General features: G+C 47.4%; 3 protein-coding genes across 13 annotated transcripts in view; 2 read left to right on the forward strand and 1 right to left on the reverse strand.

Annotated features, from left to right (window-relative positions):
• Nucleotides 1-7,946, reverse strand: part of akap13 (A-kinase anchoring protein 13) — a 46,313-nt gene extending 38,367 nt beyond the window's left edge. For 8 of the 11 annotated variants that reach the window (XM_028956114.1, XM_028956113.1, XM_028956116.1 and 5 more), the window contains exons 1-2: nucleotides 7,185-7,326; nucleotides 841-884 (exon numbers count right to left, since the gene is read on the reverse strand). In XM_028956114.1, the coding sequence (XP_028811947.1) occupies nucleotides 841-873 (33 nt within the window). In that variant the 5' untranslated portion in view covers nucleotides 874-884; nucleotides 7,185-7,326. Of the gene's footprint in view, nucleotides 1-840; nucleotides 885-6,125; nucleotides 6,214-7,184; nucleotides 7,328-7,879 lie in introns of those variants that run through there. The other 3 variants (XM_028956107.1, XM_028956108.1, XM_028956109.1) reach the window with 3 other exon arrangements.
• A 3,020-nt stretch (nucleotides 7,947-10,966) lies between these two features.
• On the forward strand, nucleotides 10,967-19,108 carry sv2ba (synaptic vesicle glycoprotein 2Ba). Its single transcript, XM_028956638.1, has 13 exons — nucleotides 10,967-11,158; nucleotides 12,918-13,528; nucleotides 14,600-14,780; nucleotides 15,373-15,524; nucleotides 15,633-15,766; nucleotides 16,196-16,285; nucleotides 16,365-16,481; nucleotides 16,569-16,657; nucleotides 16,745-16,909; nucleotides 17,219-17,352; nucleotides 17,437-17,637; nucleotides 17,723-17,882; nucleotides 17,963-19,108. Exons 2-13 carry the CDS (start codon nucleotides 13,060-13,062, stop codon nucleotides 18,144-18,146), a joined length of 2,076 nt encoding a protein of 691 aa, XP_028812471.1. The 5' UTR covers nucleotides 10,967-11,158; nucleotides 12,918-13,059; the 3' UTR covers nucleotides 18,147-19,108.
• A 138-nt stretch (nucleotides 19,109-19,246) lies between these two features.
• mespba (mesoderm posterior ba) lies at nucleotides 19,247-22,517 on the forward strand. The gene is made up of 2 exons (XM_028956639.1): nucleotides 19,247-22,194; nucleotides 22,294-22,517. Exons 1-2 carry the CDS (start codon nucleotides 21,454-21,456, stop codon nucleotides 22,345-22,347), a joined length of 795 nt encoding a protein of 264 aa, XP_028812472.1. The 5' UTR covers nucleotides 19,247-21,453; the 3' UTR covers nucleotides 22,348-22,517.
• Nucleotides 22,518-24,662: the final 2,145 nt, after the last annotated feature.

The following is a 24,662-nucleotide window of genomic DNA, read 5'->3' on the forward strand; positions in this document are numbered from 1 at the left end:
TCAAGGGAGGTCATGAGTGAGGTCACTGCTGGTCGCACATTTTTCGATACCACAGCGCTGGTTCCGGAACAGCATTGTAAGTTTGGCTCTCGTTCCGCGAGCTGTGCAAAAGTCAAAGCCCAACCAAGTCGAAGAAAAAAACGCAGTAACTTTGGCTGGTTTTACTACAGTGTCATTTTCAACTATTTCCTTTGCATCTGCTTATAATAAATAAAAAGACTACTGTCCCTAAGCTGAGCTAACATTTCTGGACCGCTTAATCATTCTGGAAAGGAAAATGTCTCGCTGTGAGAAATTCTATCGGCAGAGTGAAACTCATCGCTGTCCCCAAGGGATAAATCACAGGAGCAAATGACGTCCTGCATTTTGTGACAAGTCAGCCACACTCCTATTTTAATTTTCGCACAAGTAAATGAGTTTAGAGACAGAGTGACTTGAGAGACGGCTTGATGCCAGGCAGAAAGCAGGAGGTTCACGATCAGATCGGAATGAAGCCTCCAGCTTTATTGGAGTAAGTGAGCGTCTGAGGATCATGTTGGCCTTTAACAAGTAGCGGGGCCGTCTCGAGCCTCTTCCTCACGGGCAGACATCAAGAAGTTAGGGTGGTAGTAGCCTAGCGGGTAACACACTCGCCTGTGAACCAGAAGACCCAGGTTCAAATCCCACTTACTACCATTGTGTCCCTGAGCAAGACACTTAACCCTGAGTGTCTCCAGGGGGGGACTGTCCCTTTAACTACTGATTGTAAGTCGCTCTGGATACGGGCGTCTGGTAAATGCTGTAAATGTAAGAATTCCATATCTGGACGAGCAGGTTTAGATGAACAAATGTAATACTTACATATAGCGGAGCTTGGTGTGGATTCAGTTTCATGACACTGGACACTAGGCAGAAAAGGCAGAAAATGTCATATATTAGCAAAAACAAAGAAATTTAAACAGTACAAGACGCCTTAAGTCGGCTTACGGGAAGCCTAACAGTGCCCATGCACAGCAGACAAATTCAATATCCATATTATCCCCGGCATGCTGTTTGTCATGTTGTCACATGGCACTATGCATTGGCCCTGTTTGTGACCCTGTACTTCACCCGTATTTACCGTGACACTGCCCAACAGAGCATTACCAGCGCGTGAAAGCAGATATCCCAGTGGCACCTCTTCTGGCGGCCAGTTTTCATGCAGACTGATTTTTTTTTTTTTTTTTTTTTTTTTTAGGACCGATAACAGTTAGTGTGGAAGCAAAGATGATAATAATCACAGCACGGTAGGCAAGGGTGAATCGTTGGGTGTTCACCTCCAAAGCATGGAAGAAGATAAACTAGGCAAAACTGTGTTAGAGTATTACGAAACCACAGCTTCACTAAGTCCTCATTGCTGTGAGAAGTTAAAAATATAAATGTAGTGTATTTGATGTTTTTCGGGTTATGATGATGACTGTTGGTGACGCCTTGGCTCAAGGCTACAATTCAACACTTCGAGCAAAAAGTTGTTTTTTTTGTTGGTGCCAAAAGGATTGACAAATTTTGAATGATTTTGAATAAAATATAAAGCATTGTTCACTATGTATTAAAATAAAATACACATACTTTTTGTAAGTTTGCATTGCTTGATTCATCTATCTGTTGTCAAAACCAGTTGAGGGTCAATAGTTTGGATACTGTGGTCTCCATCAAGGACGAGGCTGGGGACATTACTGGCTAATGGAGATGCCGTATCAGATGAGCGAGGAAAAGGGGAACGGCCAGAGAGAGTCGGGCTGATTTCGGCTTCTCTAGTTCAGCTGAAGAATGTGCTGATTGGGCCAAATGTGGATCACAACAGGCTTTTTGTCAACGCGTCTACAGCGACCGGGGTCCTGAGCAGCAGCAACATAACCTAATGCCCACTCAAACATCACTCATTTAATAAATCACGTGTGGATGTGACCCAACAGATAAGATGCGCCTCTTTGTGTGTCACAGCGAAAAGTCAATCAACTGTCATGAGCCTGATCGCTCCAATCAGGGATCAGAATACATCCTGGCTCAATAATGAATGGAAAGAGGCAAGCAGAGCAGAGACAAAGGGAGTCCCTAGGCATGGAGCGATCAAGCTGCGCGGCAACGAAAATCTGATATTTCCCGGCCCTAACCGACTACTGCGGGAATTAACGGGACGAGGGTGAGGGAAGATCAGACTCTAATAATACACATGCGCTAATCCTCTTGCCTTAAGAACCGTAGCAGAACTGAAAGTGAAGAGGCCACCTGCTGAGATGCGGCACACCCACTTCTCCTTTCGCCACAGGGCCCGTCAGTAACGTTTACCGGACGCGCTCACCTAGAATGACTTACAGTTCAATATCCCACCATTTAGCACAGCTTAAAAGTATTCAGACTGTACCTGCGTTTTCACAACTCAGTACTGATGTCACTAGACGAAATGCAACATAAATGCTGGTCATGTGACGATAACTAAAACAAATATATAATGTTATGTTGTTGACAAATAAAAACGAGGCTAAATGGGATTTTAAAAATGTGAAATAAAAACCATACAAAAATGTCTCTTCATTTTCAATGACGCAGTACTTCAGGATTTATGATTCCTGTGTCTCCCATCTGGTCACACAGATGATGTCACTTCCTCATTACTTAGACTTCAGAATACTTGTGGTGGGTTATCAGTGGGCTGGGAGAAATCTTGACAGAGCAATCTTTAGACATACTTTCAGAATATGACTGAAAAACAGGAGGATGAATGCGTATTATAGAGTATTCAATATATATATATTATATATATGGTAACAATAATATAATACGATCATATTGTTTTAAATGTGAAATAAAACGTTGTTTTTCTGTTCTACTAGCTCCTTGTACTGTGTTAACTGGGTTAAATAAAAAAAAAAAAAAAACTAAAATCCAGTTTTCACTGACTAAAATGTCATCATTTTTCGTTGATTAGAATAAGTCATGATTAATTCTGACTAAATACTAAAGACTTTTTTTGTCTGAAACTCTGAAACAGTGCATTCAACACACTTTTTCATGGCTTACATTTCAACAGCACGTCAACACACCAAGCAGCGGAAACTAATTTCCACAGCACAGGCAACGGAGGAAGCTGATTGGCTGATTGGTTGAGGGGGAAAAAAAAAAAAAAAAAGAGAGAAAGGTAGTGACTTCCTTTTTGCAAAGCAAAAAACATTGCTCCTTCACTACATACATCCTCCCACCTGAAACGGAAACAGCATTCTGAGACAAACTCACACACAAACACACAGGGTCCCTTATTCACCATGCACACCCCCCTCTCTCTCTCGCACACACACACACACACACACACACACACACACACACACACTGTGCAATTTTCAAATGATGGCATGTAACTGGTAACAACAGGATCTCTGGCCTTCAGCAGCTGATGCACACTAAATCGGAAGATTTGTCAAGAATGCTGCAACAGGAAGAATGTCTTAATCTGGGCACGTCTGTCCAGCCCATGACCCACGAGCGCATGCTGAGGCTGATTTCAGTCGGGAGTATTAGTATCTCGCTGAGGAGGAACTAACTACCCACCCAAACTTTAATCATTATTTTTGACACCCACAAGGTGGACTTTAATGATTATTTTTCAGACAATGTTTAAAAAGGGGAAGGGTCTGTAGGCATGATTGACAGCTGTCGCACACCCTACTTCCTGATTCGGGACTATTTAAGCAGTACGTTATGTAGCCAGGTGTAGCGCAGCATCCATCTGCTCCCTTTCTCCTCCCCTTCCCTTCGTTCTCTACACTCCTAATATCCCTTGTACAAAAACATGACCACGCCCACTACCAACACCAACATGCAGGTGTTCTGATGGATGAATTGTTTTTATTTTATTAACAAAAATATTCCCCCCCATCAGTTTCTTACAGCTTTTGTGAAGTCGATAGGTGAAATATTCACAATTCCAGACAGTTCCTTTAACCAGCTGCTCAAAGCAGCTATTTCCCTTTGATCAAAAACTTCACAAACCACCCAACAAAGAGCTAGTTGATGATAAACATGACATGATAACATCAGTCTGTGATGTGACAGATTGAATGCCTTATGAAACCAAATCAACCTCATAAACGTCACCATGCAGCTGAACAGACTCAAACGAGGCCTTATTCACGCTGTAATGCCTCCTCCAGAACAGTAACAGCGGAGGACGTTCAGCATCTTCTGCCGCAGTGCTGGAGCAGATGTTCCCTGGATCCCTGGAGAGGCTTCCATCTGAAGCAGACAGGCCTGCTCAGCTCAGGGCTTTCGTTTCGGGTCTGCGGATGTATCAACAACGGGATTTTTGAAAGGGGAAGCGTACCGTAACCCCCTCTACCAGAAGAAGCGAGAGTGGTTCAAGCAGAATCGTGTCCACAGTCACCCGGCAATGATTCAATACAGTATGCATACTGCAGCTGTCATTAAATCCCACCCTCAAAGCAATGGAACCAAGAGATGTCTCCAGTCTGTAGAATGTGTTATCCGGCATCATCAGATCCTTGAACATCTCGTCTTCCTCAAACCAGTGGTGGCCTAGCGGTTAAGGAAGTGGCCCCGTAATCAGAAGGGCCGCCGAGGTGCACCGTCCCCACACACTGCTCCCCGGGCGCCTGTCATGGCCGCCCACTGCTCCCTCAGGGTGATGGGTTAAATGCAGGGGACAAATTTTACTGTGTGCACCGTGTGCTGTGCATCACTTCACTTTCTTCTTCAAAGCCATTGTTGATGCCTTTTTTTTTCTCAATCTAACTGCTGAAAGAGGGCATGGCCCTCCTTGTACCTCCTGATGCCACGTCATCAACAAGACCGTCCACCATCATCAGATCGGGTCATCGCTCCATGGTCCAGGTCTGATGTGCAGGAGCTCTACGCAGCACTAGGGGTGTTCACATGAATCGTATAATTGATGCATCGCGATGCAGACGTGGACGGGTCGAAATCGATGCAGCGCCGAGTGATTTTCTGGTGGCGGCAAAAAACTAAAAAAAAAAAAGTAGTGCCTCTCCGAGTACGAGTCCGGCCTCGTCCACACGGACGTTCAAAATGAACGCCCTCTCGGCTCATTTTTTTTGCTGCGCTTTGTGGCTGCATCTGAACGCACGGCTGCAGGTTCTGCTCCAATGAGCAGAAAAAAACGTCCGCCGTTCAGACCGCGCTCGCATGACCCCACGAACGTCAGAAAAGTGCCTGGTCCAGACGTCCGTTTAAAGGAGGCCGTAACTCCCATCTCACTCATGCATTCGAAAACATCGTGTGAAGCGATGTAGAAAGATTGATGGGATGCATCTCGGTGCATCGATAATCAAGGCCTTCGTAACAGAATTTACATTTACAGCCACTTACAATCATTAGTTACAGGGACTGTCCCCCCCTGGAGACACTCAGGGTTAAGTGTCTTGCTCAGGGACACAATGGTAGTAAGTGGGATTTGAACCTGGGTCTTCTGGTTCATAGGCGAGTGTGTTACCCGCTAGGCTACTATGCGATCATAGGGGCAGCGATGGCCTAGCAGTTAAGGAAGCGGCCCCCATAATCAGAAGGTTGCCGGTTCGAATCCCGATCCACCGAGGTGCCACTGAGCAAAGCACCGTCCCCACACACTGCTCCCCGGGCGCCTGTCATGGCTGCCCACTGCTCACCAAGGGTGACGGGTTAAATGCAGAGGACACATTTCACTGTGTGCACCAGTCGCTCAAATCGGCCCATTTTTTTCTGCATCCAAAGATGGGGAAAAGATAAGATAATCATTCACAGCTCCTCTCGGCGGTCGTAATGGTACGGCGGCCCAGCGGCATCACTCTTTATTTGCCGAGACTCCAGCGGCCTGTGCCGATGTCCGGAGGCAGATTGAATTCGTTGGGCGGGTGACAATAAGCGAGACCGGCGCTCAGTTTTTTTTTTTTATTCCGCCGCGGGAAACGTGGCTGGTTTCATTGGAGGCACGACCCACCTCTTCCAGGCATGCGATTCTGAAACTCAAGCGCCTGAGGGAGGACACAGGCCGAAAGGGGACACCAGCGCCGCCGCCGCTGCTGCTTCTTTCACACACACACACACACACACACACAACTTTTCCATAACAGCGTCGTGATCGGAGTGTTCGTACATACCAGAGGTCGGCTTTCCAGGAGGAAAACACAGGGATCAAGAGTCGGGACGTACCGACCTCATACTTCTCCATTCACGCAGCGGCGCTACCTAATACAGCCGGCCCATTGTGACACATGAGACCGAGGCGCTACCAGTTACCCATGAGCCTCTGGTGGTGTAACCGTAGCCTACCCCGCCGCGGCTGTGAACCCTGTTTATCTTAAGGCCCTCCTATCGGGTGGCCGCGCGGACCTCGAGCTGCTCTGATCCCCATGCCAACGCCCCAGAGGCACGAAAGCGCGTCGGGCCGGGACGCCGGCCGTAATGATTCCGGGCACGGAGAGTCCCTCTCTGGTCTGATCACACGGACACGTCCCCCCCGCGAGACGCGGCAGAGAGTTAAAAGCCGATCGTGCTGAGTGTCGGGTCTCCGGGGGACGGTGTCAGGCGCGGGCGACTGGCTGTGTTCGCTCTGGGGGGGGGGGGGGGGGGGGGGGGTCTGTTTGAACAAAAAAAAAGCAGGAACGGTTTAATGTTTAACTCGCCCGTCCCCACTCGGCACAGTTACTAACCTCTCCGGGCAAGTTGGAGTCTCACAGAGCGAGAATTAATAATAAGATAATAAGACTGCGTTACAATAATATTAACAAAATCAAGGAGGAGGAAAAGGGCCCGAGAGGTCTCCGTGCGAAACTCGCCGCGTCCAGACCGAAACCCAATACCGGTGGGGCCTGGTGGGAAATGAGGAGCAGCGCTGAAGGACGGGCCGTAATCACGCCGCGGCGCTTGGCCTTCCGACTCCTGCCGAGCCCCCACGCCCCCGCCCCGACCTCCCATTGACGCACAATGGGGCGCTTTCCGGGGATGGGCTCCGGGGACACCCCGAAATAATCCAGATCTTTTTTTTTTTTTTACGCTGAAGGTGTCTGAACAGCCAAAGGAAGAAAGTAAACTCTCGGGAACTCACACCGATAAATGTCAAGACCAAAATGAAGCATTTTACTTCAATAACAGCTCATCAACACCGACATCGGGGTCAACCGAAGATAAAGGCTCTTATCCGACCACCAGCCACTTACCTACGCCTCACCTGAGAGCTCCGTGGGTCCCGCGGAACCCTCTCACCTCCACATGGAAAAGGCCACGGAGAGACACAGGTACCGTCACCAGTTACGGGCTCCCGGCCTGTCCCCTACAGAGGGCTGATTACCGAAGGCTAAATATGGCCCTTGCGCCTGCAGACACAGGGCAAGATAAGAGGCGTCTGACGTCAGCGCCGGTGGGCGGAGCCGGCCACAGGTCAGGTGCCTCGGCCGAACGCCGGCCGGGGTCTGCCACTTCCTGTTTCCCGGACCTCTAAAGTTTTACATAAAACGTGAAACTAAGAAAAAAAAGGGAGTCATTAAAGCGCCGCGATGCACTCCAGGTGAAGGAGACGATGCGCTCCGTTATTTCCGAAGTGGCCGTCATGAGCCCGACGTCCGGTTTGTTTACGTGAGGACGACCACGAACCCCTTTACGTGAGGACGACCTTTGAACCCCTACGGAAATAGTCTTTTTTTTTTTCTCGCACTTTGCACTGTCCGGACACGGTGTTTTCTCACTCGGTTGCACAGTCCGTTCGGTCCTGCGCGCGTTCCTTGTCCGAAATCGATTCGAGCGCAACGTTTCTTTTGAAACGCCGAGGGACAAAAGGGCTTCGCGCCGCCGCCGAAGCGACTCCGCGCCCGAATGAGCTTCTTGTTTTTACCTCAGCCCGACGTAAGACCCTTACCTGCACGCCGCGGAGGTCAGAGCGGGGACGTACTCCCGAACATGCCGGTCCAGCTCCGGGAAGTTTTGGTTTAAAAAAAAAAAAAAAAAACTCGTGCGGAACCAGCGGCAGCTTCGCGTTTCTACAGGCAACCCACAGGCCAGTGGGCGGGGCTACCGTGCTCCAGGCCCCGCCCACAGCCTCGGAACGCCGTGGAGCGACGGAGATGTTTCAAAGTTACTCAGCTTCAGACAAGGGCCTTGGGACGATCTGAACTGAACTTAAACGTGATTCTAAAGGGCCACTACATCAATTTTCATTGATGAGTTGAATTCATTTCTTTACAAATATCTGATATAATAGACCCATCAACATCTTGGGTCTCCAGTTCTGGAGACATTTATTGCAAGATCCTCTTTCTTTTTCTTTCATTCTTTATTTATGGGATTCTAGATGTTTGTTAAACCGAGACCTTTTCACTGCTGGAGGTAGACAGGGAAGCAGTGGAGATCGGAGACTGTTTTTTTCTGTCTCGCTGAGCAGCACTTGAACATGCCGGCGACGGCCAAGAGAAGAGACGTGGGGGGAATTTCAACGTGACGCCTTGGCCCTGTCGGACTCTTCTGCTGCCAAACGAGAGAGACTAAGAAACAAGCACGGCACAAAGGAGGACATTGCCGGCTTTGTTTGGTGACAAAAGAGATTTTGTGTGTTAAAGGACATGCCGGGAGAAGTACTTGCCATTGGGGTTTGGCAATGATGGACACCAACCACAAGTGGGAAACGTTGCTGGGTTTCCAGAACCAAACCCATCAAACTTCATTCATTTGGAAATGTCCTCGTTTTTTGATATTGTTTGATAATGTCATATTGATCAGAAGAAAATTGTTAATGCAAGCTGTTGGGTAGGCATATATACACACACACACACACACACACCCCAACAGCATACATGGTAATAAATATATTATAATTGTAATATGTAGAATATATATTAAACAAAATATTATCTATTTCTCTGGTCATTTCCACTACAAGTAAAGAGTTCACAGTTTGAATGCATTGACACCAAAGAGACGCTAGGTGGCGTATTTATCCTTTAAACGTCCACAGTCGTAATTTCATAGCATCAAACCCCCCCCCCTCTGGCAAGATTTGATTTACCTGCCGACAGTCTCTCCTCTCTCAGTCCTGAGGCTTCTTCCTTGCGCATGTGTGTTTTGCTTGTTTAATAAGTTTTATTTGTTCCCCTGGTCCCTCCACGTTTTATTTAACCTGGACCAGTCTGTGGCATGTCCTTTCAGACCGCTGGGAATGCCGTCTGTGGTTTGAGTCTGTCTGGTGATTAAACAAGCAGGCTGCTAGACATGGCCGTTTTTTTTTTTTTTTGCCTCCAAATCTCCCGAATAGGAATTTGATGAGGTCACCGCTGGCCCGGCCCCTTTTTACCTCTGCCTCCAGGTGCCATTCATCCAATACCGGGGGATTACCTCCACACATCTCTCCCTTTCAATTAGGGGAGAGCAGACGAGATGTTGGAATACTCTCCAGGCCTACGGGGTGCAGGAAGGCAATTCCCACTACATCTCCCCGTGTCCCCTCTAATGTCCCCACTTCACAACAAAAGCATTCTTCCTCTCAGGCTTTTCTTGAAAATCGTCTGCTGATGCCTGTCCGTGTGTCCACCGGCAGGAATAATCCCCCCCTGACAGAGGACATGGCCGGCGGGATAAAGGACGACGCACGCTACGTACAGGACAATGCTGTCCGCTTTCCGAGAGCTCAGGGCCACAGTGCAGCGCCGATGATTACGCAACCGCTCCAAATCCATCCCACTGTTATGCTGCATTGTCAGCGCTGCTGTCGAAATGCAGATCAATTGCAGAAACAACTGCACAAATGAAGGTCTTACTTCATAATAACTGAGTGCGGATTGCAAATTGCATGTCCGTGCATGGTGCACAGTCCAGTTTTGCAGGATGGAAACGGTCGGACAGATGCATGGGTGGGTTAACGGGTGTGGTTCGGGACGGGTGGTTAATGGACAGAAGTGAACGACAGAGAACATTTGATCTAATTTTAGCCCGTGGCTCTGCTCGGGGGGGAGATAATCCGCTTTGCGCCAGAATTATCTGTCCTCTGGATTAGGGAGCTTTTCCTCCGTGCAGTACATCGACTCTCCACGATACTGTCCTGTGGAAGACAGATCCAAGAGACCTGGGTGGGGGGGGGGTGGGACATGCAAATATTCATCTGTGCCCACAGCATTAACGTGTTTTTTTTTTTTTTCTGTTTATATGGTGCCCTGAATTATTCACAATGTGTTCGGTTAAACCTTCGCTTGTCACCGAGGAAGGGCACAGAGACGCCACAGCGGATTAAGGAAGCCTGGCGTGCACGGCCAGTTTAATTGGCCGTGCAGTGTGGGAAAAGTGCGAGCTTCGTGCTCGCGGGGCCCGCCGAATGAGCCTAAAGGCCAGCCATCTGTCCGAAAGTTCCACGCGGGTCGTGCGGCCGCGGCCGCGGCGTCCCACTCGACTGAGAAGCTGGATTACCGGTCATGCAACTCGACATGCCGCGCTGCTCTGCTGGCACGGGCCAAATGGCCGTCCCCGCCAACTCAGCCACAAATCACCCGCCCCTGCTCGAACTGTGGAGGACAGAGAACTGTTTTTCTTCCCACAGTCCAGATTCATGAATGTTATGTGAACAGGTCAGGTGTGTGTGTGTGTGTGTGTGTGTGTGTGGCTCATGATCAATATCAGCATGATAACATGGCATGAGTCCTGCAGCCTCCCATCATGCGTTGACTGTAGTTCTGCAGTAGTGTGTGTGTGTGTATGTGTGTGGCTCATGATCAATATCAGCATGATAACATGGCATGAGTCCTGCAGCCTCCCATCATGCTTTGACTGTAGTTCTGCAGTAGTGTGTGTGTGTGTGTGTGTGGCTCATGAGCAATATCAGCATGATAACATGGCATGAGTCCTGCAGCCTCCCTTCATGCTTTGACTGTACAGTAGTTCTGCAGTAGTGTGTGTGTGTGTGTGTGTGTGTGTGTGCGTGCGTGTTGTAAGCCGGCCTGGACGCTACCATTGGCTCTGAATGCAACAGGCGCAGGGAGATCCACAGGGGATGAGCCGCGGGGATCGCGAGGTCGCATCCTAATCCGTTCGCTCTGCTGCGCGCCGCTCCGGTAAGGTGACATGTAGGGCTCGCGTTCTCAGACCGCCACTCCCTTCTTCCCCCACTTTTTTGCCACACTAAGGAAAATCTTACCTCAGAGGGATGCCAATTGTGGTAAGTGATGTGTTCGTGTTCGTTGTTACTTTTAGAAATTCCAATTAGGGGAAGTGTTACATCAGTAAAGCTTGGATTTATTATCTGATCCATCGTCTGTGGTAGAGTCCATTGGCGATGGGCACTGAAATACTGTTAAGTTGTATAAATGACATTTAATTGCAGTGTGTGCCAATATTCAGTGACAATATTCAAGTTGGTCAGTTCTGTTATTCTTTTCAAGGCCTTGGTACCCAAAGGGAATCGTGTGGTACATAATTTTGGGCAGAACATGCACCACCGTGCACGGGGAGCAACGCTCCACCCGAATACAGACATCCGTTGGAGGGCAGGATGAGTCTATAAACCCTAAATCTGTAATCATACACGGCGTCAAAGGCGGCGCGTTCTCAGAACTTTTACCACACATGCCCTTCATGGATGTCCTCCAGTTACTGGTCTCCTGCCAATGACATCACACAAGCCCTGCCCTGTTCATGTTCAGCCACCCACGGGCCAGTCACATGACTCAGGTGACGTCATTTTCCCTCAGGGATGTGACCGGGCCTGTTTCATTGGCTCACTGTGAATCTGCACCGATTCTTTAGTGGGACGAGCGGCAGATCCTCTTCACCTTTTTTTACACATTTCAAATGATTTGCAGCAGAAAAGAGCCGGGAAGTTGCGTAACAGCCGTGTGGCCCTGTCATCCTCCGGAGAGCATGAGGGAGGTGCAGATGGAGCTTATAATTCCGTCACTGAGCAGGACAGTGGCAAAAACGAACCTTTTTTTATGTTTGTACGTGTAAGACTTACAAATGGTGTTCAAACTAAATATTTAACATACTGTGAATATGTGAATAACCTGTGAATTAATCGCTTTGTACAGTAATGTTTCGCTTTTTGCGCCAAATAACAAACCAGTGAGTAGGTAGCACCGTTGCATCGGCACATATCACTATGAAAATTAATAAATGAAAGTAATGGCCCATGTCTAAAACCACCAACTCACACTCCGTTTATGCCAAAACTGTCAACTGCAACTTTTTATTTTCTGTACTATGTGTCGCCGGCTCATCTCCATCTACAGTACGGGGGGAGCAGCCAGTGAATCAGTTACTCTCCAGACGCCATGACGGCGTGATGAAAATGTAGTTTGAGTCAAGGTGGTGGTCACGGTGAAAAGAATAACTGAGATTTTATGATCTGAACACATCCGGACCCACGTGACCTTTTTTTTGGGGCATGATGAAGATGGAGTAAAATCTGCCAAGGAAGGTTGTGAGGTGGTTAAAGACCAGTTTAAAGTGAGGTTTGATATTAAAGGGGAGTGGTGCTGACTGCCTGCTTAGCAGTTACCTACGTTTGGATGTTCCTGCTGTCTACGGAGACTGCAATGGGGGATATAATTAAAATGTATTAGATCTTTATTGGTTCTTTATTGGTTCTTTAATGGTTCTTCATGACACCATGGGCGATCGTGAACACGAGTGAAGGAAACACAGCATAGGAAATCTTTCAGGGCTTTTGGAAAAGACCTCCCCCAAGAGTCTGAGATACTGTCATCACAGCAAAAGGTCACTGCTTTGAAGAGCCTTTTTGATTTGGTTTGTAAGACATTCCATAGTTCTGAGTCTTCAGTCTTGTTCTATAGCGTATAAATAGTCAGAAAAAGCTCCTCGACTGAGTAGATGTGTTGAAACTGGACTGGTTGATGTCCTGAAGGTTCTTGAGTCAGTAAACCCAGTCTTTTAATAAACAATGGTCCACATTTTTCCAGGTCCAGCACGCAGCTATGCACAGAACCTCATGAAGAGTAAATGAGTTGAACCGAGACGGGAGAGGACAATTCGCTCCAGCCCTTTCTCCAGCACTTTCCTGCCTGGTGCAACTCAGAGAGACTATGTTGATGTAGTGTCGTCATGGACGACCCTTACCAGAACAACGTGAACCAGCAGGGGATGGGGGACCAGACCTACACGTACGGGGGAGGGGGTCAGGGCGACGGCTACGGCTACCAGACGGACTACCCGCCCCAGGACGAGGACGCGCGCAGCGATGCCACCGAGGGCCACGACGAAGACGACCAGATGTACGAGGGCGAGTACCAGGGCATCCCGCACCCCGACGAGATCAAGGCCGCCCAGAGGGCCGCCCGGGCCGAGGCTCGGAAGAAGGCCCGCTCGGCGGGAGAAGAGGAGGAGGAGCAGCTGCCCGAGCAGTACGAGAACATCATGGAAGACTGTGGCCACGGCCGCTTCCAGTGGACGCTGTTTGTGGTGCTGGGCCTGGCACTCATGGCGGACGGAGTCGAGTGCTTCGTGGTGGGCTTTGTGCTGCCCAGCGCTGAGAAGGACATGTGCTTATCCAACGCTGACAAGGGCATGCTGGGTACGTGAAGATGCGTTTATTTCTCATTTTTAAAATAGGCATGGTGTCAGCCCCCATATCCCATATCAAGGGGCGTCTGAATCTGAAACATCAGTCCCATCACACTGCCATCTGGTGCTCAAAGTGAGATTGCAATTCCATGATACTGAAGCAAAATAAAGATAAAGTTATTAAGATAAGGATAAAGGTATTATATTAGAAGGAGAAGACTTGAAGGAAAGGCTAGTCGTGAATATTGCAGGAGTATTTAATGTAAAATTAAGAAAGCGTTTTTTTTTTTGGTGTATCTCTGTCACACACACTGCCATCTTGCCCAGTGTTGGAGATCCACACAAAGTGCATGCTGTCGAGATCACGTTGGGCGTCTTAATGTGTTAGGAAACGTCCTTCTTGAAGTGTGTTTGGGGAAAAAGAGACCGCAGCACAAGGCCCTAATCTGCAGGAGACCTCCCGGTACCTGTCCACGTGCCGGTTAATCATCCTAACTTGCTTAATTAGCCGTGTGTAGTACAACCACCGCAGTGGGGGAGGAGATATAAGCCGCACTGAATGAAATATCCCAAACTGGGCTTTTTTTTTTATTATTACTGGCATGCACGCCACTGCCTAGGCTGGTTATGAAGGATGCTGTATAGCCAGACATTAGTCGCGCAGTTTCTCACTGGGTTTATTTTTTTTAAATCACCCTTTAAGAAGCAGTATTAGTTATGTACAGGTATGCTGCCCGAAGTAAAATCACTCTGTGAATGAAGACGCCTGCCAGTCAGATTACTGAGCGCCATCTTGTGGTTACAGTCCTGCACTACAGCAGAACAGCAGAAATAAAGCTTCCTTCATTTACATTTATGGCATTTACCAGACGCCCTTATCCAGAGTGACTTACAATCAGTAGTTACAGGGACAGTCCCCCCCTGGAGACACTCAGGGTTAACTGTCTTGCTCAGGGACACAATGGTAGTAAGTGGGGTTTGGACCTGGGACTTTGTGGTCTTCTGGTTCAGTCTTATTTATTTACACATGACGCTGTGTGTGTGTGTGTGTGTGTGTGTGTGTGTGTGTTTCTGTCTCCAGGCTTGATAGTGTTTGTAGGGATGATGATGGGGGCGTTTGTTTGGGGTGGGCTGGCAGACAAGCTGGGTCGTCGCCAGTGCCTGATCTACGCCCTGGCCATCAACTGCATCTTCGCCTTCCTCTCGTCCTTTGCTCAAGGATATGGATTCTTCATCTTCTTCAGGCTCTGCTCCGGGATTGGGTGAGGGTTGTTTTTTCCAGCAGATTCTGAAACATGCATGTAGTGTTTGTAACAAAAGGAACAAAAATTCTATGCACATCTTTTTGTGAAACCTTCTTCAGAAAAGTTTCCGACAGTCTTATTTTTTATTAGTTTTACAGTATTTAAAGACAGTAGAAGTTTTTTCATTTAAATATATTTAGAAACAATTTGCAACAGTCTTTCAATTGGCAGGAAAAACAAAATTTCTCCTTTACCGAAATTATTCAACTCAATTAAAGGACTCCAAAACCAACATAGATAAATCCTGATTTTCAGATGTGTTACAGACCTGCTGGATGTGCTTCTCTGAGGTTCTCAGGCCACAGGGCGGGACTGTCTGAAACCAAACACTTGGGCCTCCATGTGTTTGGAATGATGATGAGTCCCGGGTCAGTAATAACAGCACATCTGCAGAACGTGTACCATTCATCAAAGAGATGGGTTAGCTCCAGAAGAATGGAGCTGTCAGAAGATCTTCTCTGCTCGTCTGTGTCAGAATGAAGCTCTTTTGTTCGTCTGAGGATCCGAGGTGACAGATTTATTTGCTCTTCTTTTTTCCACTGCCTCGCAGCATTGGAGGCTCGGTTCCCATCGTCTACACGTACTTCTCCGAGTTCCTCCAGATGGACAAACGTGGGGAGCACCTGAGTTGGCTCTGTATGTTCTGGATGTTTGGAGGCCTCTACGCCTCCTTTGTGGCCTGGGGGATCATCCCTCATTACGGTAGGCCCTCTGCCGACGTTAGCGCTATCATCCCCTCATTAGCGGCCTGTCTGCAGGGATGCACAGCGGTGGTGGTGGCGGGGAGCTCAACTTCCTGTTGCATTGCAGGCTGGGGCTTCAGCATTGGGACAGAGTTCCAGTTCCACAGCTGGAGGGTGTTTGTGTTGGTCGCCTTCCTGCCTGCCCTGGCTGCCCTCATTGGCCTGTTCTTCATGCCAGAAAGCCCACGCTACCTTCTGGAGGTGTGTGTGTGTGTGTGTGTGTGTGTGTGTGTGTGTGTGTGTGTGTGTGTGTGTGTGTGTGTGTATGAGTGTGTCTTCCAAGTCAGGGTTACTTTCAGCCATCTCTGCATAACTGCCATTGTGAATGTCATTTTTAAATCTGCTATGATTTTAATTTCCAACGTAAACTGAAAAGTAATTTTATTTAAATTGTGACAGTTTTAATATAAATTCTGACATTTTAATTCTTTGGTTCAGTTATTCATAAAACATTTATTTAAATATCATTTCATTTACATGTATTTTAAGTGTGTAGAATATAATAAATGTAACAAAGGTATCTATTTTTATTTCTGTTGGTTTTAAAACATAGTTCATAATTTCATTTCAATTGATTTGATATGCAAACTCATATCATTTAGAAACTGTTGATGCTGGTGTGGTTTTCAGAGCTGCCGGCATGACGAGGCCTGGATGATCCTGAGGCAGGTCCATGACACCAACTGGAAGGCGAAAGGCGAGCCAGAGCGGGTCTTCACCGTAAGCCACCGCATGACTCGACCACGGTCCACAAACTCGACCATCGCCCATCCCATCATCACCCTTCTCCCGCTCACAGGTCTCCCAACTCAAGATGCCACAGGAGAACCAGGAGGACGAGTTCATAGAGATCCAGAGTGAGACGGGTACCGCGTTCCAGAGGTTCATGGTCAGGCAGGTGACTCTGGTCAAGCAGGTACGTCAGAAGTCTGGAGGACTTGTGTTTCACGCCGCTGCAGCTTTTTCTGGGTGGTGAGGATTGCATTTTGTGCCTTTTGAACAGGTCATGAAGAATATGATGTCCTTGGCGGGACCAACGATGAGGCTTAATGGCTTATTTCTGGCCATCATCTGGTTCACATTGGCGTTCAGGTAGATACAGCGATGACAGACATTGGGTGACATCATAAGAGGTCGGATCAAGTGACTGTTTCCAATCTTGCACAACTTTATTTTCAGCTATTACGGCCTGTCAGTGTGGTTCCCAGACATGGTGAAATATATGCAGTTTGAGGAATACGAGTCCAAAACGAAGGTGTTTCACCGGGAAAAGGTTGAGCGTTTTCACTTCAACTTCACGCTGGCAAACCAGGTCCATAAAGAGGGAGAATACATCCATGACAGGTTCGCTGGTAGTCCTGCTCTTCTCCATTTTCATGCCCCGTTCCTGAATCTGAATTAAAAATCTCACGGACAGTTAGGATCCAGGATCCAGGTTTAGGTACAGCTTGTGTACAAAAATTAGCCACCAAACATTATTCAGTTTTCTTTCTCTTCATCATTTTAATCGTTCTGTATTGCCTTCAAATATTACTGCAACTTTAAAATGTCTACGGCCACATAGACTTCAGGGAATACATTTTTTTTTTATTCCAATGCTTTGCCCCTTCATTGCTGCTAATTGCTTTACTTTTAATGAACGTGATCTTCCAGGTTCTCAGATATGGAGATCAAATCTGTGAAGTTTGAAGACTCTTTATTTGAAAACTGCTACTTTGAAGACGTCAGGTCGACAGAAACATTCTTCGAGAACTGCACGATCAAGAACACCGTCTTCTACAACACGGGTGAGGATCGGGCGTGGCGGCGTGCCTGGCTGCAGGAGTTCCTGGGCTCCTGCTGCACTTCATGTTTTGCTGTGGTTTCTGCAGACCTGTGGCAGGAGAAGTTCATTGACTGCAGGATGGAGAACACCACGTTCCTCCACCCGAAGAAAGGCTGCCACTTAAACTTCGAGGAGGAGAACGACGTCCTCATCTACATGGTCAGCTTTCTCGGGAGCCTGGCCGTGTTGCCTGGCAACATCATATCAGCTCTTTTCATGGACAAGATGGGACGAATCAAAATGATAGGTGAGTGGCAGACGGATGTTCATAATTCACATATTCCAAAATATGATTTCTGTACGCAGGTGTTGTTTTTGTGTGTGTGTGATAGGTGGCTCCATGCTCGTCTCTGCTGGCTGCACGTTCTTCCTCTTCGTCTGCTTTAGTCCGGGTGCTGTCATAACCTTCCAGTGCCTCTTCTATGCTGCCAGTTCGGCCGCGTGGAACGGAATCGAAGTCATAACAGTAGAGCTTTACCCAGCAAACAAGAGGTGTGTGAGCATCACATGACCACGTGCCTGTGTTCAGACGGAGACTCTGGATGAACCAAGTCGAACCGCTTGTGTTGCAGGGCTACTGCGTTCGGCGTCCTGAACGGCATATGCAAGCTGGCGGCCATCATCAGCACCTTCATCTTCAGCAAGTTCGTGGGCATCACCCGCATCATCCCCATCATCCTCTCCTTCGCCGCGCTGGTGTGCGGGGGCCTGTTGGCCATGAAACTCCCCGAAACCAGGGAGGCCATCCTCCAGTGAAAAGCCAAACTCCTCAAACGCGAAGGCCTAGAATTAAACCCGACACACCGTATGTTCCAGCTGGGAGTGGGGCTTCCTCTGACACCGGGGGGGGTCGTGGTTGCCGTGTGTGACGTTTACCGGGTCAGCGATGGGCAGAGGTCACGTGGTTTGTGTTGTGTTGAGAGGTGGCCACCCATCCACAGTTCTTTCTTTTTCTGTATTCATATATTTCCTGCGCTTGTCTTCCTGGAAAAAAATGGGAGACACTTTGTCCTTTTTGCCCCCCGAACTGAATGTGTGTAAAAACGTCCACTGTTTTGTCGTAATTGCCCTAGATCATATTAACCCTAGCGCCCACGTTTTTAATTGTTAATGCAATCCAGGCTTATTGGTGGCATTGCCCTTGTATTTGTCTTTTCTATCGAATTTGAAAAATCTGACTGAATGTGGCTTTAGGCGACATGTTTTTAAAGCAAACCGGCTGATCCCAGTTCCCTCCCAACATTCATAACTTGTGTCTCTTTAAAAATAGGCTTACGAATGATCCTTGTATAATAGTTACTGGTTTTGTTTTAGCTTAGGCATTTGATCGAAGTCTGTTTCTGACCAAGAACCACTGACCAGGGCCAGTTCGCTGTTCTTCTGCGGCGCTTCATCCTCAAACCACGGCGATGCTGATTAAGGGGTTCATTTTCTTAATAGCCCATCTTGCGCCGTGTTACTCCGCCGAGCCAAAGAGAACAACAGTCAGCCTTTCAGCCTCTCTTTCTTTTTCTTTGTCAGATCAGGAAACGAGTGTTAAGGTTAGCCCTGCCCGGCAGTGAAAACCCCCTCTCAGGCACAGAGCTGCTGCCAGACTCCATCCGAAATGCGCAGACAGGGCTACTGTTTCTTCCACAATGTCTTCTTTTTATATTTCATGGTCAAAGATGAATGTTTGTTTTGTGTTGGTAAAAAAAAATAAAGCACCGTACTCTGTACTCCGTGTGACTTGTTCTTCGGAAATTGAAGTGACTTTAGTTAGTTTTGTTGCTGTGAAACACTGCGGCACAGCACGCGGTGACACAACGAAACGTGTCCTCTGCTTTTAACCATCACCCTTGGTGAGCAGTGGGCAGCCATGACAGGCGCCCGGGGAGCAGTGTGTGGGACCTCAGTGGCACCTTGGCGGAAATTCTGATTACGGGGCCGCTTCCTTGACCACTAGGCCACCACTGCCCCGCAGGAGAGGTCTGCTGAGGAAGGTCTGAAGGCGAGAGAGAGCGGAGGGCTGAATGGCTCTTGTGAAAACAAGGCTTCATCCAAGTGTGAAGCTGCAGCACAGGTGGGTGGTGATGTTTGCTTATCAGAAGTGTGAACAAAGCCCCATAATCCACCCCGAACACACACACACACACACACCAGCAGCAGCAGAACCAGCAGCAGCAGCACGACCTGGAGCCCATGTGATATAGTGGGCAGATGTGAAAGTGACATTTTTCATTTTTATTTTCAGAACACTGATGCAGTGTGAGATTGAAAGCTTTCACTGTTACATGGGGAGAGGTCTTTTTGGGAGAGGTTATTATCCTGCAGCCTAGATGAGTTTTACTCTGCAGCAACACACAGGCCTGGCACAGAGAGAGAGAGAGAGGTCTGCCTGGTTAAACATTATTTATAACCCGAGCGGCTTCGGCGCCAGCTCTGTGCTTCAGATCAGCATCAGGAGGCTTGTTTTGCTTCACACCGTGGGTGAAAGATCCGTCACATTCTGCCATTTTCCCACAGAAGCAGAACCTTCACACGGACAGGGCAGGATTCGAAATGACGTTGCTGCTCCGGTTATTCGGTTATGAGGGGCTGCCACGGTTATGTCTGATGACGATTGTCTATGGTAGCAGGAGCTGTGACCGGTGAGGGGTCATGGTGAGCGGCGTGAGGACGAGGTCTGGAAAGCCAGCACCCGGGAGCCGACCCGAGTCAGACAGGGGGCACGGTGGAGGTGCCAAGACAGGTGACCGCTCCTGCTTTCCCAGCCCTGCCTGGAGGTGCCAAACCTGAGTCACGGAGGTTACAGACAGGGGGTGGTGTGCAGGGTCGTGGCCTAGGTAAACAGCGCTACGGAGGTCTCTCAATTTCTCCACATTTCCACTTGTTATGCACCAGTAGGATGCACTGACATGGTGTTTTTTATTTTATCTGCACAGAACGGCTTCTTGCTCTTTTATAATGCCTTCTGCTTTTCATTTTATTAATTGAAATAAATCTTTAATTGCGCAATGTTATGTTGTTCACACGTTTATCTACATTATGAACTAAACTGTAATTAAGATCCTAACTGTATATCGTAGGATTTTTACTATATAGTTGTGTTGCTTGTGTTGCACCAACAGCTGCAGAAAAATCCTCATCTTTCAAATGACACATTTATTATTCAGTTCAATAAAAAATCAGTGCACATGCCACATGAACCCTAACGCGCTCTAATGGAAATGAAGATTTCCTGTGAAGCTGTCACCGCTCATACTGAGGGATTACGGACACCCTCTGGAGACACACGTGAAGATCACACGTGTCATATCTGAGTAATTTTTAGATAGTCTGACCAGTACGAACCAGTATGTTTAACTACGCCAGTGTTTCAAAAGGCATTCAGATCAAGTGTCTTGTGCATAAGCGCTCCTGTGAGTATCCAAGAATTTGGGGTCACGGGGACCAAGACTGTCCTGGTGTTCCACAGCCAGTCGGGGGCTGAGGGTCCCTTTCTCACAGGTGAGGTGTGAACTGGACCGTCTAACAGCCCGGATCTGAGGACGCTGCGCACTCTTCGTTGGGAAAGTCACACCTCAAGCGTAATCAGTTAATGGACACAGTTAGGAGATATTCAGGCCTAACAAGACTCCCGATTATTAAAAATGACCAATGCGCACACGTTTAAACTGCTGTTAGAACTAGAATGTTCTGAAGCGCATGCGCAATTATAAGGTGCTTACAGCAGAGTATCCATACAGCACCGGACATGTGTAATGAAATTCTAAAAATAATGTATTATTTAATAATTTGGTTATTCATGTATTGTTCATTATTGTTTTCAGCGTTCAGAAGTTCGAGCCATGAGAACTGCAGTAGGTTCTGTATTACAGGCTTTTTTTTTTTTTTGTCTTGTTTAGGACAGGAGTAAAAATTCACACCTTCCCACCCCTGCGCAGCAGCACATTCCTCCCAGACAGGCCGAGGGGAGGCCGGTGGCTGCAGAGGCCGGCAGAGGTGTCACTTCACACCTCCGGCTCTCGGATAAAGCCGGGACCCGGCGCTCAGCCCCCAGACACAAGCCCGAGACAGAGACATGGACTCCACCGCCGCGCTGCTCGACTGCCCGTCCCACTGCCCCTGGAGCTGCCCAAGCTCGGACTCCGAGCTCTACAGCGTCTCCTCGCCAGAGACCGTCTCGCCAGCCCACTCCATGGATCTAAGCTTCTCTCCATCTTCACACCAGCCCTCCGACTCTGGCAAGGCGGCTCAGTTCACACGCTCCGAGGTGGCGAACCTGCCCCGCCGGCCCTTGGACACCGGCTGCAAAATCCGCAGGACCAGGTCCAAGAACCCAAGCAAGCAGCGCCAGACGGCTAGCGAGAAGGAGAAGCTGAGGATGAGGGACCTGACCAAAGCTCTCCACCACCTCAGGACCTACTTGCCAGCCTCCGTGGCGCCTGTAGGACAGACGCTGACCAAAATCGAGACGCTGCGTCTCACCATCCGCTACATCTCCTTCCTCTCCGAACAACTGGGCCTGAGCGAGGAGGTCCTGTTCAAACGGAAGGAGCAGGAGAGGGCGAGGTGTCGGACCTCACCCGAGATCTTTGGCTACTTCCAGTGCAGCTCCATGCCAGACCAGTGGGGGCAGTCGCCGGGACAATTCGCAGGATCGTGCCAGACCGGCTTCACCCACCCATCCCAACACACGCAGATGGACCTGAACCAGTACAGCCGAGCTCCAGAGGTGCCTCCACCAAACGAGCTCCTCAGCTCGAGCCTGGACCGTCTTCTCCACTCAGCTCAGTGCACACAGGTTCTCCAGTCCTGCCAGGTATGTTCAGCTCCAGCCCATCCACCCATATTCATCCGATTCGGGCAGCCAAACTCCGACGAACCTCCAACTTAACGTCCGATCTGTTCTTCGTTTCAGGCGTACGGCAGAGACTACAGCTGCCAACTCGTGCCGCAGGATTACTGGAGCTGAGTACCAATCAGAGCCCATCAGACCAGACCTCAGCAACAATGGACAACTGTTTTATTCCATCCATGTGACATTTATTTAATCTGAAGTAATATATTTTTTATTATTTGTATGCTATGTACATTGTAAAATATATTTAATTTGTATTTATAATAAAAACTTTTGAATAACAACCATTTTCTGCCTTTTTTATGGAAACACCAAGCCTTAATGTAATGTATTTATAGGTTTGGGGTTATGTGAACACGTTTTTTCTGCAAATGAAAACTAAACACAACTGGTCTTCCACACATGAAAAGTATAACATGCATTATTAAAAACCCAGAAACTGTGCGGGATGTTAGGTTACAAAAACACAAAAAGATCACTAATTGTTGTAAAAAGTTAACACCCCGGGCTGTGCAAAACAGATTAAATTAATGGTGAAACATGATGAACGACCCTATTCCACTGTAGTTTATTATTCAACATTATATAAATTCAAATAAAATAGTATAAGGGTTGGCCGGCACTGCAGGATCCACTGAATGTATGCTGAGTTACATAATACATTTGATTTGTATAGCACATTTTTACTCATTCAAATACTCTTTACAGGGTTAAACGGGAGGTAAAAAATTGATTTTCACTCTTCCACCTTGTTGTAGAGTCTTCAGAATGCAGAGCGATGTATCCACATATCTGTGGTGCCTGGTGAACATGTAGGTTGAAAGTGGAAAGATTTTTATGCAACCTTTTTGTAAAGAATAAGACTCTGACTTGAACCCATTCGGTTATTATTGTTATTGATATTATTTCGATGACATCTGGAACAGGAGATCATGACTCCGCCCATTCTCAGCACCTAACAAGCCTTCCTAAACTCCTGACCTCATCTCGAGAATGTCTGGCATGAACTGAGGATTTCTGTTGCAGCCACATTTTATTTGTTCGGTTTCATTTTACTAAGGAAGATTGTCTACATTAATGTGCCAGCAGAATAAGGACTTATTTCAAGTTCTAACTCATAATGTATCATGTTTCATTTCAGCCAAATGAATTATGTTATCATGTCATTATATTGCATAATAAATGAATTTGTTGCTTTAGAGATAATAAGTCCACATTAAGCCATAATATATTAAATGAAAATGCCCTCAGGGTGTAATTTAATGTTACAAGTGTATTAGTTAGTATATTGGCTGTGGGGTATATTAGCATATTAGAAAGTATATTAGCTTTTCTCTGCACAGGAAGTCTTAAAGCAAGCAAATGCCAACTGAAAGCAGGAGCGCCTGCTCAAATGTGTATTTAGGAAAAGCAAATAATTAGGGAGGATATTGAGATTAATTGAGCTCAAATGAACGCGAATGGCTCATTCGCACCTCGGCGTCTAGACAAGGCAGCAGCTCAAAAGAGACCTGTAGCACCTCTCCACTTCTTAAGACACCTCTAATTAGAGATGAAGCGCTTTATAAATCCGAGCGCAGGGCCATGTCAGAATGTCAGGAGTTGGTTTTCAGAGGGGCGTCGCGTACATTTGATGTGTAAATGAAGGGGTTAATACACACACACACACACACACACACACACCCTTTCATCTTCCAACCTCAATACTCAATTAGGGCAAATTAAACGCCTAATTACACTGATGTGATAATTAGCCAATAATCACATGCACATAAACCTTGATCCTTCTTTAGAAATGCCTTCACAACCAGAGTTCATTTTTATACTTCTGTTTTCTCCAAAGCGCTCTTATTTTATGTGTGAGGTTATTTTATTTTATTTATAAGGGACATGCATCTCTCCTATTTAAATGCTACTAAGAAGAAACTGAGTGGGAATCAAACCCAGGTCACCTAGCAGCTGGTGCCAGGGTCAGTGGTGTCACTTCACACCCATCTCTGAGATAAAATGAAGGGAGTGTTTCCCAAATCCCAAATTCACTCTCCGTCAGTACTGATAAGGTGAAACACTGTCTAATTCCTGACCCTGAGGTCAGAAGTCAGTAATGTTAGTAGCTTACTTCTGAACATGAATTTGTGATGTAGTATGTGTGTGTGTCTGTGTGTGTTATGGACAGGAGTTAAATGTAACACTTGCTCCTGTGGGAAGATTACCCCGCAGCCAGTTCCACAGCCTCCGGGATCCTCTCGAGGTGTTACTTAACACCCACGAGGTTAAGATAATAAGTGACCCAGAGAGCTCTGCTGATTTTCTCAGGAAATACATCCAGTCAAATCAGATGAAGAAATGCATCATGTTTCTTTTTTAGAATGTAAAAGGAACAAATGCAATCATTAGGAATGTGAAGCAAATGTCCTCCTCCACATCTG

The sequence above is a fragment of the Denticeps clupeoides genome, chromosome 16 (assembly GCF_900700375.1).
Source record: "Denticeps clupeoides chromosome 16, fDenClu1.1, whole genome shotgun sequence".
Taxonomy (NCBI): Eukaryota; Metazoa; Chordata; class Actinopteri; order Clupeiformes; family Denticipitidae; genus Denticeps; species Denticeps clupeoides.

Coding starts and splice junctions, on each gene's coding strand:
- sv2ba (XM_028956638.1), top strand. CDS start 13,060: ATGGACGACCCTTACCAGAACAACGTGAACCAGCAGGGGATGGGGGAC. Junction 16,286..16,364: donor AGCCAGAGCGGGTCTTCACC/GTAAGCCACCGC, acceptor TCCCGCTCACAG/GTCTCCCAACTCAAGATGCC. Junction 16,658..16,744: donor TGGTTCACATTGGCGTTCAG/GTAGATACAGCG, acceptor CTTTATTTTCAG/CTATTACGGCCTGTCAGTGT.
- mespba (XM_028956639.1), top strand. CDS start 21,454: ATGGACTCCACCGCCGCGCTGCTCGACTGCCCGTCCCACTGCCCCTGG. Junction 22,195..22,293: donor AGGTTCTCCAGTCCTGCCAG/GTATGTTCAGCT, acceptor TCTTCGTTTCAG/GCGTACGGCAGAGACTACAG.